This window comes from Mchenga conophoros, linkage group LG23, assembly GCF_057382185.1.
Source record: "Mchenga conophoros isolate Kocher_MC1m ecotype Shallow Benthic linkage group LG23, M_conophoros_male_GT1.1, whole genome shotgun sequence".
NCBI classification, from domain to species: Eukaryota; Metazoa; Chordata; class Actinopteri; order Cichliformes; family Cichlidae; genus Mchenga; species Mchenga conophoros.
Genome location: NC_140547.1, coordinates 15,580,740 through 15,595,359, shown reverse-complemented (window position 1 = coordinate 15,595,359; position 14,620 = coordinate 15,580,740). Strand labels below are relative to the sequence as shown.

The 14,620-nt window shown below is 40.0% G+C and overlaps 2 protein-coding genes across 2 annotated transcripts; both read left to right on the top strand.

The window, feature by feature from the left end:
• The first annotated feature begins 994 nt into the window (after nucleotides 1-994).
• LOC146546907 (4-trimethylaminobutyraldehyde dehydrogenase-like) lies at nucleotides 995-8,698 on the top strand. Its single transcript, XM_085263660.1, has 12 exons — nucleotides 995-1,114; nucleotides 1,318-1,476; nucleotides 2,012-2,157; nucleotides 4,734-4,863; nucleotides 4,954-5,088; nucleotides 5,747-5,943; nucleotides 7,067-7,207; nucleotides 7,304-7,492; nucleotides 7,598-7,685; nucleotides 7,763-7,904; nucleotides 8,065-8,177; nucleotides 8,261-8,698. Exons 2-12 carry the CDS (start codon nucleotides 1,335-1,337, stop codon nucleotides 8,353-8,355), a joined length of 1,518 nt encoding a protein of 505 aa, XP_085119786.1. The 5' UTR covers nucleotides 995-1,114; nucleotides 1,318-1,334; the 3' UTR covers nucleotides 8,356-8,698.
• A 1,460-nt stretch (nucleotides 8,699-10,158) lies between these two features.
• On the top strand, nucleotides 10,159-14,077 carry med8 (mediator complex subunit 8). The gene is made up of 7 exons (XM_085265683.1): nucleotides 10,159-10,237; nucleotides 10,455-10,576; nucleotides 10,839-10,983; nucleotides 11,065-11,205; nucleotides 11,301-11,388; nucleotides 11,487-11,726; nucleotides 13,528-14,077. The coding sequence occupies exons 1-7, from the start codon at nucleotides 10,232-10,234 to the stop codon at nucleotides 13,596-13,598; spliced, it is 813 nt and encodes a 270-aa protein (XP_085121809.1). The 5' UTR covers nucleotides 10,159-10,231; the 3' UTR covers nucleotides 13,599-14,077.
• Nucleotides 14,078-14,620: the final 543 nt, after the last annotated feature.

Genomic DNA, 14,620 nt, shown 5'->3' with positions numbered 1-14,620 from the left:
TTTGACTAAGTGGGTTGGTTTAAATGGACTCGCTGTATTTGGTGCACGGGTGTGGGGCGTGTCTCATGAGTGTGGTAGATGATAAATGTGGTTGCACTCACCTGTTCACGGTACCTGATGTTGATGAGCAGAAAGGTATGAGCATGAGGCAAAACCTTCTCTTGAGCGCAGCTCGTATTATTTTCATGTATTTGACTGTAACTTGATAGTTTATGTATATTTGTGCTCTAATTGATGCCATTTGTGCACTAATTGATGCTATAGGCCAAGTTGTAATTTGGCATTGTAATTAGTAGTGATGGGCGGATGAAGCTTCATGAAGCACTGAAGCTTGTCATCCAATTGGTTCACCCCAGCGCAAAGCTTCTTGAAGCTTCATTTGCTCTAGTAGGACACCTACTGGACGTAAAAATATTAGTTGGCATGAATATGAAGAGTGTGGCCTTTTGCACACAGCCTGTAAATGTCAACAACAAAAGGAGTGTGTAAAACATCTATATTGTAGTGATGGCAGTATACTGTGTATATTTATACTGGCAGTATGGAAAATGATCATTTGGAAATGCTTAAAATGGAAATGATCATTTACTGTGAGGTGAGGTGTGGTTGGGGTGTGGACAGTGGTTGTGCTTTTGTAACGTTGAGGTATGGACAGCTACACACACTGTAAAATCTAATTAGTTCCCAGAACTAAAAAAAATTGAGGAAACTCGTTGCCTCAAAAAAAAACTAAGTAAAGCTTACTTAAGATGACTGTTAGGACAACTTATACATTGCAAGTCTGCAGTATTAAGAATAACTTGATATTTCTGACTGTACAATACTAATTGTTTACCTACTGACAAACATTTCAAGTTCAACTAAATGAAAAAACTCTTTGTGGTAACCTGAATATGATTAAAATAATTAATGCTCCTCTGTCTTATAGTGGACAGACTTTCTTTTGGGGGGGCGAGTTGCACCAAAAATTCTGCTGCTGGTTCCTTTAACACCTTGTGTTTTAACAGCAGAAGTGAGTGAGTCAGCAGAAATACGGGGTGGTAGCATGAAGGAGGCGTGGTGTTGAAATAGACTGTGAAGAACCTTTTCCAGTCCTTCTGCGGGAGCATAAGCGGTAAAACTTCAGCTATTTTATTTTGTTGCTTTCATATTTAAAATGTGCACGCGCTGTTTCTCTCGTGCAACTTTAGTTAACTTAATGTCCGTGCTAGCTTCACGCTAGCAAAGGGAGCGACCAGTTTAGATCGCTTGTCCTGAGTTGCACATTTTGCACATCTGTTTTCCAGCTTTGAAACATCCTTCCCTGTATCCCTGCAGGCGCTTTGCATCTGGAAATGGCCCAGTCAACCCTCGACTCGATGCCCGGAGCCTCGACGGGGACCGTGGTTGTCACGGAGCCTCTGAACTTCTGGGGTGGAAAACGAGTGAAACCCAGGCAGGAGAAAAACGCTGAGCCCGTGTTTGAGCCTGCAACTGGTGAATATACTGCTCTTTAAAATCTGCTTTAGCCTTAGTGCTCCTGCTAAGGACACGTATTCTGGGGAAAACAAGTGACGGTGGTTTAAAGGCCTGCGGTTTTTCTGAAATATATTTGAAACGCTCAGATTTTGCTCAGACTTCTGTTAAGTATTGTAACATAGACATTTTGCCTTAACTATGTGCAGACTAGTAGACAAACAAAGGGCTGTTTTTTTCCCCCTTTACTTGATATTAGTATAAAGTTAACTGGATTTCATGCTTTCAGGTTATAAAGGTTAGGGATATGCACAGTAATGACAGGCAGGCATAAACATTTCTGAAGATTAAACAATGCAAGGGTCTGTTTTACATTTTAATGTTGCACAAAGAAGATCACTACTGTTAATGAGGGTGTATTTACTGATTCAGGTTAAAAATGTCAATTGTTAGATAAGAGATTTGATGCACAGAAAAATGCATGATGTAGAGGAGCCCAGCTCGCTTTTCATTCGTAGCTCAGCTCTGTAACCTGGTGTTCTTCTGGTCTCTGCAGGCCGGGTCCTGTGTCAGATGGTGCCCTGTGGGGCTGAGGAGGTGGACGAAGCCATACAGAGTGCCTACGCCGCTTACCAGAAGTGGAGCAAGATGGCAGGCATGGAGAGGGCTCGGGTGATGTTGGAGGCTGCTCGCATTATGAGGGTGAGGCGGCCAAGCTGTTGTGTAACAACAACCAGCAGTCCAGGAAACTGTCTAGTTCAGTGTTTGTGCAATATAAATTGGAGTTGACTGTTGGAAGGCTGTAATAAGACATTAGTTATTCATTAAAATGCACCCCTCCCTCCACTGCTGGCCTTGTTGCATGTTACACATTTACCTGCAGTAAAACTGGACTCCTTTCAACCATACATAGCACAAACATTCACATTGGGAAGACAGGTCAGAGAGAGCTAGAATGTAAGAGAAACAAAGAGAAATACCCAACATCAGGGACAAGAGGAGAGAAAAAGATCTCTGCTCAAACTGAGTTCCCAGTGGGAGAGCAGTTTGAGAACAGTACAAAAAAAACCCCAAAAAACAGCTCAGCACAGAAAAGCACATGGATCTTCACATCTTACACCATGTAAAAAGGGCGTGACATGGGTGGGGGGTATGAAGGAGTGAGCCAGTGTAGACAACAGCCATCCTGTCCTGCAGCTATGCTCCAGCGCGGGACACAGACCTGCCGTGTGTGTGTGTGTGTGTGTGTGTGTGTGTGTGTGTGTGTGTGTGTGTGTGTGTGTGTGTGTGTGTGTGTGTGTGTGTGGTCTTTCACCAGCCGACACAGGTGGCCTTTTAAGGATAGTGTCAGACAGTCACAGCACAGTTTGGGAGAAATTGTTGTTCCAGCCAGCCATTTGACCTTGGAGCCTTCTAGCTAAAATTTAAATTTTATTGAATTTTTTATTTATTTAAATTATTGATTAGCATTCAAATATCTCAGTGAATACAGAATAAAGATTACCACAAAGCAAGAAAGCATGAGACAAGGCTAATCAAAAGGTATTGGCTGAAGCATATGCTTATTACGCCAACACTTTTAACAAAAGATCTTTTAGCATGCAGCTCATGTACATAGAGCTGAAAGCAAAGAATAAAACAAAACAAACAAAAAACAAAACTAACTTTGCACCTTAGATGAGTAACTACATTAAATTAAATTTCATTAAAATAATCAAAGCAAAACAACCAAGGGTTTCAGCATTATTATTTTTGCTCTTTTCATTCTTCTTTATATTTTTCTAATACTCTATTTTTAAACAAGGAAAACAGAAACACATCTCTGCTTTATGTTTGTCCTTCTCTTTTTCTTTTTAAAGAAATCTGTTCCCCTTAAGTCATATTGACTCTCTCTGACTTTAAACAGCTTCTGAGTACTGCGGCAAAGCAAGTTATTTTGTGTTTTATACATTATCTGTGCCAGCATTCAACTAAATCTTAAAAATTCAGGGTATTCAGATTAATAAACAAAATGTTAGTTGGTTCTATATAGTTTGATTGATTTATAATTCTTATAGCTCCTTTTTTTTTTTTTTTTTTTGTAACTTGAAAATAGGAAGAGTATTTGTTTTATATGCATTACCCCATATCTCCAGACAGTAAGTCATATATGGAAGCAACAGAGTACAATAACGTGTGTATAATGATTTCTTGTTCAGGACATGCTTTGTTTTGGAGAGAATAGCAATGGTTTTTGACATTTTTGTTTTCACATGGTTTATATGTGACTTCCAGCTAAGCTTATCATCAATTATCACTCCAAGAAATTTATTTTCATGTACTTTCAATTTCAATTCCATTAACCCTGATTTTAGATACATTTTTCATTTGTCTAGTGCCAAAAATAATACATTTTGTTTTGTTTATATTTAATGATAACTTAAATATATTAAAAAACTGTATTGATATAAATAACTCCTTTTCCACTGTAGTCAGAAGCTGTTCTAGGTTTTTACCTGAGCAATACAGAGTGGTATCATCAGCAAACAATACACATTACAGAGATAGATAGATAGAGATATAAAGAATAATTTAGGGCCCAGCACAGAGCCCTGAGGAACGCCACAAGTTACCGTCAACTGATTAGATTTTACATTATTGATTTCGACATATTGAAATCTGTCATCCAAGTAACTTTTCATCCACTTGTATGACATCCCTCTTATACCATATCTCTCTAGTTTATTCAATAATATAGAATGATCAATTGTGCTTAGGCTGCTGCCCCCGCAACCCGGCCCCGGATAAAGCAGATGAAGATGGATGGATGATCAATTGTATCAAACGCCTTTTTTAAGTCTATAAAAACACCAACAGTATATTCCTTATGATCTATTGCAGTAGATATCCCTTCAACAAGTTCCATCACTGCCATCCAAGTGGACCTTTTCGCTCTAAAGCCATATTGGTTATTACTTAGGAGATTATGCTTCTCAATATATTTATCAAGTCTATTAACAAATAACTTTTCTAAATTTTTAGAGAACTGTGGGAGTAGTGATATTGGCCTGTAATTGGTAAATTGACATCTCTCTCTCTCCTTTTTATGGATTGAAATAACGTTTGCTATTTTCATTTTTGAGGGAAACCATTTGGATCAATTTAACCTTTTTTGTGTCTATGCAATGACAAAGAGACAATACAATCTTAAAACAAAACATCTTGTTCCACATAATTACTGAAGAGCTTCAATTAAAATAGTTCTTTTTTTTCCCTTTATGCGTATTTTGAAAAAATAGGAAAGGAGGGAAAAACTTGCAAAGCTGGAAGTGATCAACAATGGGAAAACAATCACTGAGGCTCTGGGAAATATAGACTTTTCCTGGAAGAGCATTGAGTACTATGCCGGCCTGGCTGGTACACTTGCGGGTGGGTGCACCAATGCTTCTGTGTTTATCAAAAGTTGCAAAAACCTCCATTTGGTATTGTTTTTAACATTGTGCTGTCATTTTGGTGCAGGCCAGCATATCCAGCTCCCTGGAGGAGCATTTGCTTACACTAGACGGGAGCCACTTGGTGTGTGTGTGGGAATCGGTGCATGGAACTTCCCTATCCTGCTTGCAACATTGAAGTCTGCTCCTGCTCTGGCGTGTGGTGAGTTTTATAATAGCATGTGTATCATCTGGTGTCGGTAATCTGCACAACAGAGGATTGCGACATATAGGAGAGCAGGGGACTGAAACAAGACAGACTAGAGAAGACATACTTTTTCGTAGATGTGTGGGGAAAAAAAAAAAACGACAAATGTCCGTCTTTGTCTGTGTCTTTTTGTTAAAATATGCACATTTGAATAGCTTAACAGAGAACAAGTTTATATATCATATTTTAAAAAAACAGTAAGACATCCTCAGTGAGCAGTACTTGGTGAGGGTCTGTTAACAAGAAGAGCCGTCCAACACAACCAGGAAGGGACAGCAGTGAGCTGCAACTTAGTGTGAGTGTGAGGGTCAAGAAAAGAGTGGAGAAAAACAAGTGTAGAGAGAGAAAACCAATAGATTGGAAGTTTAAAATAGGAAGAGCCTGCTAAAAATAATGCAGCAGAGCCACAGAGCCTCTGTCACATCACTGATGAACATGTTATTCTTTTAAAACGTTACTTTTGGCCTGTTTAATACTGGATTCTACCACACGTTCCTATCAATCAGCCTGTTGTACGGTTTGTTTCTATCTGTTCGTCTTGTCTCGTGACCATTCACAAAGATGGCTCTGCAGGCCTTAACTTGCAGGATTTAATTGTGGTTGTGTTTTTTAGGTAATGCCATGGTATATAAACCCTCTCCAATGGCTCCGGTGACTGCTGTCATCCTGGCTGAGATCTACAAAGAGGCTGGGGTACCTGATGGGCTTTTCTGTGTGGTCCAAGGTGGAGCAGAGACCGGCAGCTTGCTCTGCCATCATCCAAAAGTTGCTAAAGTCTCTTTCACGGGGAGTGTTCCTACAGGCAAAAAGGTACAGACCAGTACAGCATTGTTTCCCACACATGGACTGTAATTGGGCTGCCCTGATACACTGATGACCTTCAAAGTAAATTTTGTTCTTTGTTTTGTTTTTTGACCTGTCCAATATTGGAGTGGGATCTGTTTACTAATATAGAATATTTTAGTTTAGAACATAGATGCACATAGGCACTGTGATGTCTCCATGTTAAGCATTAGCATTTTGTCTGCTGCTGTGATGTTTTGTTTTAAGACAGAAGTCAAGCAGGTAGAATGCAGTTAGCAAGCTGCCAAAACTGAAATGGTTTAAGAAGAATTATTGATTTCTTTATTCTTCTTCTTCTCATTATTATTTTCAACCAGGCTGTAAACTGAATTTAGTGCTGTGGACTTGAACATTAAAGATGGGAATGTAGGGTTTTTGGCTCACTTTTGGAGTCACGTATTGGGGTATTTATTCTCCTGTGGGACACAGCCCTGACCTACTGTGATTCGCCTGTTTAGCAACTGTTGATTCCTCATGTGCATTTCTAGTTGCGATTTTTGAACTTGTCAATAAAAGAATAACAGTCATCATCTCAGTATAAGAAAGAAATGGAATCAAATTTCAGCAAATTCCTGGAATGAGAACTGAAGTTATAGGAACTGGCGTGAGGGAAAGTACAAAGAAGTGAAACGATATCAGTTACAAATATCTTTGCCCCTAAAGAGAAAACTGACTGCAGAGAGGCAGTGGGGACCTGGGAGGATAAGAGTCCCAGTGTTTTGTTTCAGTCAACTGGTTCAGCATATAAAACACCAGGACACAAACACACTGTAGTTAACACATAATGTACCTCAAACAAGCATTAATGCTGCAGGCTCTACAAAGATTTTCTGCAGAAATCTAAATCAGTCCTCATCCTTAAGTCTGCATTGGCTTCACTTTTCATCTTTCAGGATGTTGTATGAATTGGACAGACTCAGAGTACACCGCCCTGGAGGTGACAACAGTAGCCCTTGTTCTGCTCTGGAGATCTCCTGCAGGGTGGAGGAGGGTCACCCTAACCAGCCTTAAAAATCTGCTGTTTTATTTTAAGCTAAAGGTGACTTTGTTATACAAGCCCACAGACCATGGCTGCTCTCTTTACTTTCAGGTCATGGAAATGTCTGCAAAGAGTGTGAAGCAGGTGACTCTGGAGCTTGGAGGGAAATCTCCTCTCATCATCTTCAAAGACTGCGAACTGGAGAATGCAGTGAAGGGGGCACTAATGGCAAATTTCCTGACACAGGGACAGGTGAGTCTGTACATTGTACTTTTGTGTACTGTGCAGCCTGATGCAAGACAGACTCTTGGAGGTTTTGTTTTATTAACTTTGTGGTGAAATATGCAGGTGTGCTGCAATGGGACCAGAGTGTTTGTGCAGCGGGAGATCATGCCACAGTTCCTAGAGGAGGTAGTCAAAAGGACCAAGGCCATCCCTGTTGGTGACCCCCTGCTCGAGAGCACCAGGATGGGAGCTCTGATCAGCAAACCACAGCTGGAGAAAGTGCTGGGATTTGTCAGTCAGGCCAAGAAAGAGGTGCTTTTCATTAGAGGGAGTGGATTGGCTTTAATAGTTTGTGGTTTCTCAGTTAAGCACAAAGAATCTTTAACGTAACTCTTGTAATTATTTATTTATTTCTAGGGAGCCAGAGTGCTTTGTGGAGGAGATCCCTTTGTCCCCAGTGACCCCAAACTGAAAGGGGGGTATTTCATGTCACCATGCGTACTTGGTATGTCTAACACTTTGGTTAATGGTGGTACAGCACACTCAGCTTTGTTTTTTAACACACAAAGTCTCTCGACACAGATAACTGCAGAGACGACATGACCTGTGTGAAGGAGGAGATTTTTGGCCCTGTCATGTCAGTTTTGCCTTTTGACACGGAGGAAGAAGTGATCAAGAGAGCCAACAACACCACCTTTGGACTGGCCTCTGGGGTCTTCACCAGGTCAGTTTGTTGTGAGTCAGCAGTGTGGTGCAACTGTTGACGGCTTGCTCTTTTAAGATAATGAGTTTATTGCCTTCTGTTGGCTGTCGCTCAAGGTCTCCACAGTGCGGCCAATTCACTGCACTCTGTATAAAAGTCGGTTCTTTTCCTCCTCCTACAGGGACATTTCTCGAGCCCATCGCGTGGCTGCGAGTATGGAGGCAGGGACCTGCTTTATCAACAATTACAACATTAACCCTATAGAGTTGCCGTTTGGAGGATACAAGATGTCGGGTAAGATGCTGTCAGCTTTTCATGGTCTGGGTAAATGCTGCATTTGCTCAGTAAATTAACCAGTTCTCTCCTGATCCCTGCAGGCTTTGGCAGAGAGAACGGCCAGGTGACCACCGAGTACTACTCCCAGCTGAAGACTGTAGTGGTGGAAATGGGTGACGTCGAAAGCCTCTTCTAAAGTTTTACACCGCTGTGCCAGAACTGTGACTAGAGCTCTTCACTTCTCCCTTCTTACTGTGTTAGGATAACACATAATTAATGCAAAGTGTGTGGAACATGATGTAAACAAGCATAGATGCAGAGCACTCTTCCCCCCCCCCCCCCCAAAAGTATTCAGTACTTCATTATTACATCAGTAAGTGAAGGATAGCTGGATTTAAAAGTTGGGGTTTTCTGAATAAACACGCAAGTGTGCAACATTGAAGTAATCGGAAGAAAATTTCTGCCTAACAGCTGTCACATTTATGTACTGTTGTTTGGACAGCTGCTTCTTTGTATCAAAATAAACTTGTAGAAGCAAATTCTTTTTCTTTGTTGCTTGTGAGTTGAACTGTATGAATATGCTATACTGAAATCACTTCAACAGTCACTTCAAGGTGCTTTATAATGCAAGGTAAAGACTACAATATTAGACAGAAAATGCCAACAATCAGGGATCCCCCCCCCCCCTGTGGGCGAGATGAAGAGCTTCCTTTTTACAGGGAGAGACCTCCATCAGAACCAGGCCTGTGGAAGAGCAGCCATCTGCCTCAACTGGAAAGATCAAAGGACAGCAGACCAGCGGATGAAGTTAATAACATACAATACATGAGTGAAAAGAGCTGAGTGGAGAAAAAATATTTAAAATAATTTGTTAAATAAGTTTAATATGGGAAGTCACTCAGCAAGCGTGGTCTAGTGCTGGGTCACCTGACCAAGCTCTAACTTTATGAGTTATAAAAACTTTCAAGGCCAAATTCAAAAGTAGAGAGGGTGCCAAGACTCTCTATTTTAGCCGTTTGGCTCTCTACTCAATAATTATTATATTATTGACGTAATATAATAAAAATATACTTTTATTACTATATGTGAGGAGAAGGATTTTAAGTTCCGCATTTAACGGAGTCAGTAAAGAGTTGATATTATGGGAGAAATATGATCTCTCTTTTCCGTTCCTGGTACCTGGAAAATGGTACTATTAATTGACATTTTAGTTATTCTGTAACTGATGTTATTATTGTTGATAATACTAATTAGCAGGTAGAATGAGGATTTTGGTGGTGTACAACCACAAACTTTGACAGCGCATTTGATATTATATGCTACCAGGTGCTTTCTAAAATTGCAGATCATTCACTCATAATGGTCTGCAATTCGTATGTGTTGTGCTTCATGTTGAAGCAAACTGAAGGTCCTGGTTTCTTTCTGCGTGCTCACGCTTCCTCCCAGAAGCATGCATGTTAGGTTAACTGTTTATGTCTGTGTATCTGTGTAATCTAGATGATTGTCTCGTGACAACAGGGTTCATATTGTTAAACAATAACTGCTTTACTGATAAGGCAGCAGCACCATGTTGTAGTTTAAAAGCAGTTGTATGTTGCTATATCTCAAGTATAGAAATAAATGGAGCATTTATAAAGTAGGAATGTAATTGAGAACCTGCAAAGCGTTATCTGACACACACACACACACACACACACACACACACACACACACACACACACACACACACACACACACACATATATATGTATATGTATATGTATATATATATATATATAGAGAGAGAGAGAGAGTATACAGTTAATGTACAAATTAATTACTATAGTAATATAGATTAATATAGATATACATTCAGTTTTTACATATATCACATTTGAACTCTAAACTCTAAACTGAAATGTTTGCTTAAATATCGCATAAGTTGTGTACTGGATTATTTGTTTACGAGAACATTTTGAATAAATAAACGTTATAGCGTTTCCGCCATGTTTAACCAGCAGGCTTTTACTTTGACAGTGATGAACCGGAAGTGCTTCTCTGTCGCTTGAGGTTGGCTAAATTCTACTTGAACAATGCAGGTAATAAATATGAATATATATTCTGTACGACAGTATAATGCCTTCTTAGATGCAGTAACATTCATTAAAATGTTTATTTTGTCTGATGACTCATTTTCTTGTTGTTTAAGTGACTGACTCTTAAGTGGCTGAGGTTATGCACTCTTTAGCCGTTTGGCTAGCACAGCTGTGTATTTGCAGTGTTTGGGAGGTTTTTAATGCTTTTGTTGTCTTTTAGCAACGAGAAGAGAAACAGTTAGAGGCGTCAGTGGAGTCTCTCATTTCGCGGGTGGCTCACGTTAAAAATGCTCTGCACAGTTTCATTTACAAACTAGAAAACGAGTACGAGCGTTTGACGTGGTGAGTAAAATTATTTTCATTGTAAAGCAGGCTGTTTTGTTTTAAAAGAAACGCGACATAGATTTAAGTCGAGCTAATACTTTGTTGTTCAAGCTGTTTTTGACAACAACATATAAACACGGTTTGTTCCTTTTATTTACAGGAGCAAATTTGACAGAAACTGTGGAAAATCTTGTCTTGTGGATATACAGATTTGATCTGAAACGCGTGCTTTGTGGATTATTTTGAGCTCTCACAGATGTGCCCTTTTTTTGTCCTATAGGCCTTCTGTTTTGGATAACTTCGCCCTTCTGTCTGGTCAGCTGAACACCATCAATAAACTGCTCAGGAACGAGAAGACACCGTCCTTTCGCAACCAAGTTATAATCCCCCTGGTCCTGTCTCCAGACCGAGATGAGGACTTGGCAGTGAGTACCACAGCTGATAACACGTTTCCTCTTTTGAAAAAAGAAGTAGTTTCTCTGAGCTGTCTGTTTACCTGCTCTCAGAAACTCACGGAGCAGCGCGTTCCAGTGTTCAGCCATGAGATCGTACCGGACTACTTGCGGACCAAACCTGACCCAGAGGTGGAGGAGCAGGAGAAAACGCTGAGTACAGAGGCAGCACGTATTGGCCCCGATGTGGCCCAGGTTAGTTTGGACTCGCATAAAATAAAATATTCTGTCATTTTTGGGAATATTTTGCAATTTTTGTTTAAACCTTCAGGTTTTATTGTCATGAACAGAAACAGATCCAGGCTTTGAATAAGATTTGCACTACTCTGCTGGAGAAGCTAAGCAACCCTCGTGAGGACAGAGATGCAGAAAGCGCTGGTATGTTGCACTTCTGCTGCAGTTTTCTTTAATAAATTACACAAATACAATGGTGACTCTCAAATTTTATTTTATTTTATTTTATTTTTTTTACACAGCTATGCGACAGAGCAAACCGTCTTTCAACCCTGCTGACACTAACGCATTAGTTTCGGCCGTTGCATTTGGAAAGGGACTTTCCAAATGTAGGCCTCCTGGTCCCGTGGCCCCTGGACACCAAGGACAGGGGTCCATGATGAGTGGAGGTCCAACCTTACAGCAGGTCACTATTGGTGGGGGTTCAGGCCAGCAAGCAGGTATGGGAGGACCTGTGGCTCAACAGCAGCAAGGTCAGACAGGTAGGAGACTTGGAAAGCTGAGTTAGTATTTTACCTGAGCACAGCATCACAGTTATGTGAGAGCCAGCCATAGAGTGCTTTGCCGTGTTTCTTCAGTTTTCTTCAGTTTCAACATTTTACCGATGACAGTCATTAGTTTTTGAATTATAATGAATTAAGTGTGATGCTCCATTTAAAAATGATGGTCACTTTAAGAGGTAGGAAGGTGAATTATACAGGATATGTTAAAGACAAAGTTTTAAAACACCAGGCTAATAGCAAAAATGCTCAGTTCTAGGCTTCATAACAGGATACTCAAACAATTTTACATTATCATGCAGTTTAATAAATGGCCTTTTCCAATATTTAAAAAAAAACCAATAATATTGCACAAATGAAAAAACATTCTCAAGCTAATGTGCCCATTTTTCCCATGCAATAATCCAATCTATGCTTCCACCCAAATGCAGAGGCTGAAGGGACCGTGGCGCGTACTGACGATTAGCCCTTATTAGGGGGCATTAACAGTCATATCTGATATATATATATATATATATATATATATATATATATATATATATATATGGCATTTTGTCATAAATTTGGTAGAAATGCTAACATTTCTGCATAGAATTCATTTCTGTGGTCTAAGTATAGTTGTTATCATGTAGTTTACAGCTTAAAAACATGTTAAGGTGTGCACTACCTGTTTAATTTAACTTGAAATGAGCTTTCACCTCAAAGTAATCCCCATATTAATGCCAGGAAACTTCCCACCCAACATTACATTGTAATGAGATGATAATATTCATTTTCATATGGAAACTGCTTGTTTGTTTAGATGTATTGATACTGCTTTGAACTCTACAGATCATTTTCAAGAGTTTATGGACCTCGAAACTTGCACATTGACTGCTAGCTAAGATTGTCACAATACTAGAATTTATTGAGTATATACTCAGGGAACTACTAAATACCATTTTTGAGACCATGCTGACGATTTTGACCCCATCCTGCAACAATAGTAAAGAAAAGTAATAGTGAAGAACTCACATTTCAAAAAACATGTTGAATTTTTGCAAACTTTTTCAAAAATAAGTTGGATTCAACAAAATAGGTTTTTAAGATTCATCTGATTTCTTTTATTAATTAAAAAAAAAATGTTCTTCTTGTTCACAACTGCATGCAGCCTCTCTGTCATCCACCATCCACTCTGCAGCTCTTTGCATCCTCAGCTCTGCTCTTCAGGCCTGAAACCCATCTGAATAAGCTACTCTTCTCCAGATTTGACTTTTTATTTTCTTGGATTATCCACTCATGGCTGTGCAGAGCAGCCTACTCGATTCACCATGTGTCCATAACCCGACTTGCCACAACTCTATATTCAATATGCCATCTGTCATTCATAATCATTACAGGCTAACTACAGCATGCTAGCTGCTGCGTTAATGAACTGTTAAATACTTCAGTGCTGTTGAAACAGATGTTTTACTGACCTCTGAAATTCCTCCTCAAGTGTTGTTCAGTGTTATGAATGCTAACAACTTTAGTTGTTAGTGAGGGGAGGGGCTGTGTGCGTCACTGTCTGCAGACTGTCTTCAAAGATGGAACTGTTTGTATCGATACTATGGCAAAGGAGAATCTCAATTTGATAGTCATTTTGGAGTTGATTAATATTGGAGTATTAAATTAAATAAATTTTTTTTGACAACCCAGCTGTTAACACAGGATGTTTTGAATGATTTATATCTGCACTTGAAGAAAGAAAAAACCTTAAAGATGCATATATAGGGTTGATCTCTTCCCTTTGGTTTTCTCTCAGGAAAAATGCCAAGCAGCATCAAGACAAACATCAAATCTGCGTCTGGGTCAATGCATCCTTACAACCGATGAGCGGCCTTCTCACCTGTTACCATTCGGAGACTCACCTTCAGAGGTGCCAGCATTTACAGCAGAAAACTGTCACTTCTGTTTAATGCAGGGGTGGGCAAAACATTTTTCCAAGGGGCCTCATGAAAAACTGGGACTGTTGCGTAGGGCCCCCATTTATAACTTGAACTGATCATTATGATCTCATTACAAGGTTATTGTTACGTCCTTCCACAAGTTCAAGTTTCTTTTGTGGCGTCTTGGAGAAATGATTCCCCCATGCCTGTTTTAGTGCGTTAGTTTCATGGAGAATAATAAATACAAAAACAGCATGGGGATTTTTTTTTCACATGTCACTGAAGCTGTTGTAGTTTTTCATATCACATCTAAATGTCAGTGTTTGTTTGAACCACTAGATGGCAGTCTGCTTTCATTTCTGGAATTATAGTTTGGAACTGTAATCAGGACACTTTTTTCAATTAAAAACAATGTGCTCAAAATAATTCCTTGTTGTGTAATTAATCCAATGTTTACTGTTGTTTAATTATTATTAATACACTGAAGGTTTCTATAAATTAATAAATCTTAGTGCCTTGATGCGGAAGCTCTCGTTCTCATCAAATGACCATCCCCACATGTTAGATGTGCACTATGATCTGATGTCTGTTTCACATTTCTGCCCTTTATTTTTTCTTCTGCTCCTCTTTGTCCATTTGGCTGCAGTACCAAAGGTGAGAATAATGAGGGTGGACGTTGCTCTGTGTGGCCTGATAATGTCAAAGTGTTTAAGGGGGGAAATGAGGAAGTATCGGTGCTGACGTGTGAGGGGGGCCTCTCTCTGTGCCGGCTCTCTCTGTCCACTCCAATCCCTGTCCTGCTGCACAGCACAGTGACCGTGCTGCTGTCACAGCATGCAGACCCATGCCTGACCTACATACACCCTCTGTCCCCAAACAGGCGGACGTCTCGCTGTGTCAGCCGCCGTGGTCAGATGCTCTGCTGAGACAGCTCAAAGCTGCACAAGGTCACACTTGTGTCCGTGGATG

What these genes read in the sequence shown, in the direction of transcription:
- LOC146546907 (XM_085263660.1), top strand. Translation starts at nt 1,335, where the DNA reads ATGGCCCAGTCAACCCTCGACTCGATGCCCGGAGCCTCGACGGGGACC. An exon ending in GTGTTCCTACAGGCAAAAAG is followed by an intron (nt 5,944 to 7,066) that starts GTACAGACCAGT and finishes CTTTACTTTCAG; the next exon opens with GTCATGGAAATGTCTGCAAA. An exon ending in TGGAGGATACAAGATGTCGG is followed by an intron (nt 8,178 to 8,260) that starts GTAAGATGCTGT and finishes TGATCCCTGCAG; the next exon opens with GCTTTGGCAGAGAGAACGGC.
- med8 (XM_085265683.1), top strand. An exon ending in GAGTACGAGCGTTTGACGTG is followed by an intron (nt 10,577 to 10,838) that starts GTGAGTAAAATT and finishes TTTGTCCTATAG; the next exon opens with GCCTTCTGTTTTGGATAACT. An exon ending in ACAGCAGCAAGGTCAGACAG is followed by an intron (nt 11,727 to 13,527) that starts GTAGGAGACTTG and finishes GTTTTCTCTCAG; the next exon opens with GAAAAATGCCAAGCAGCATC.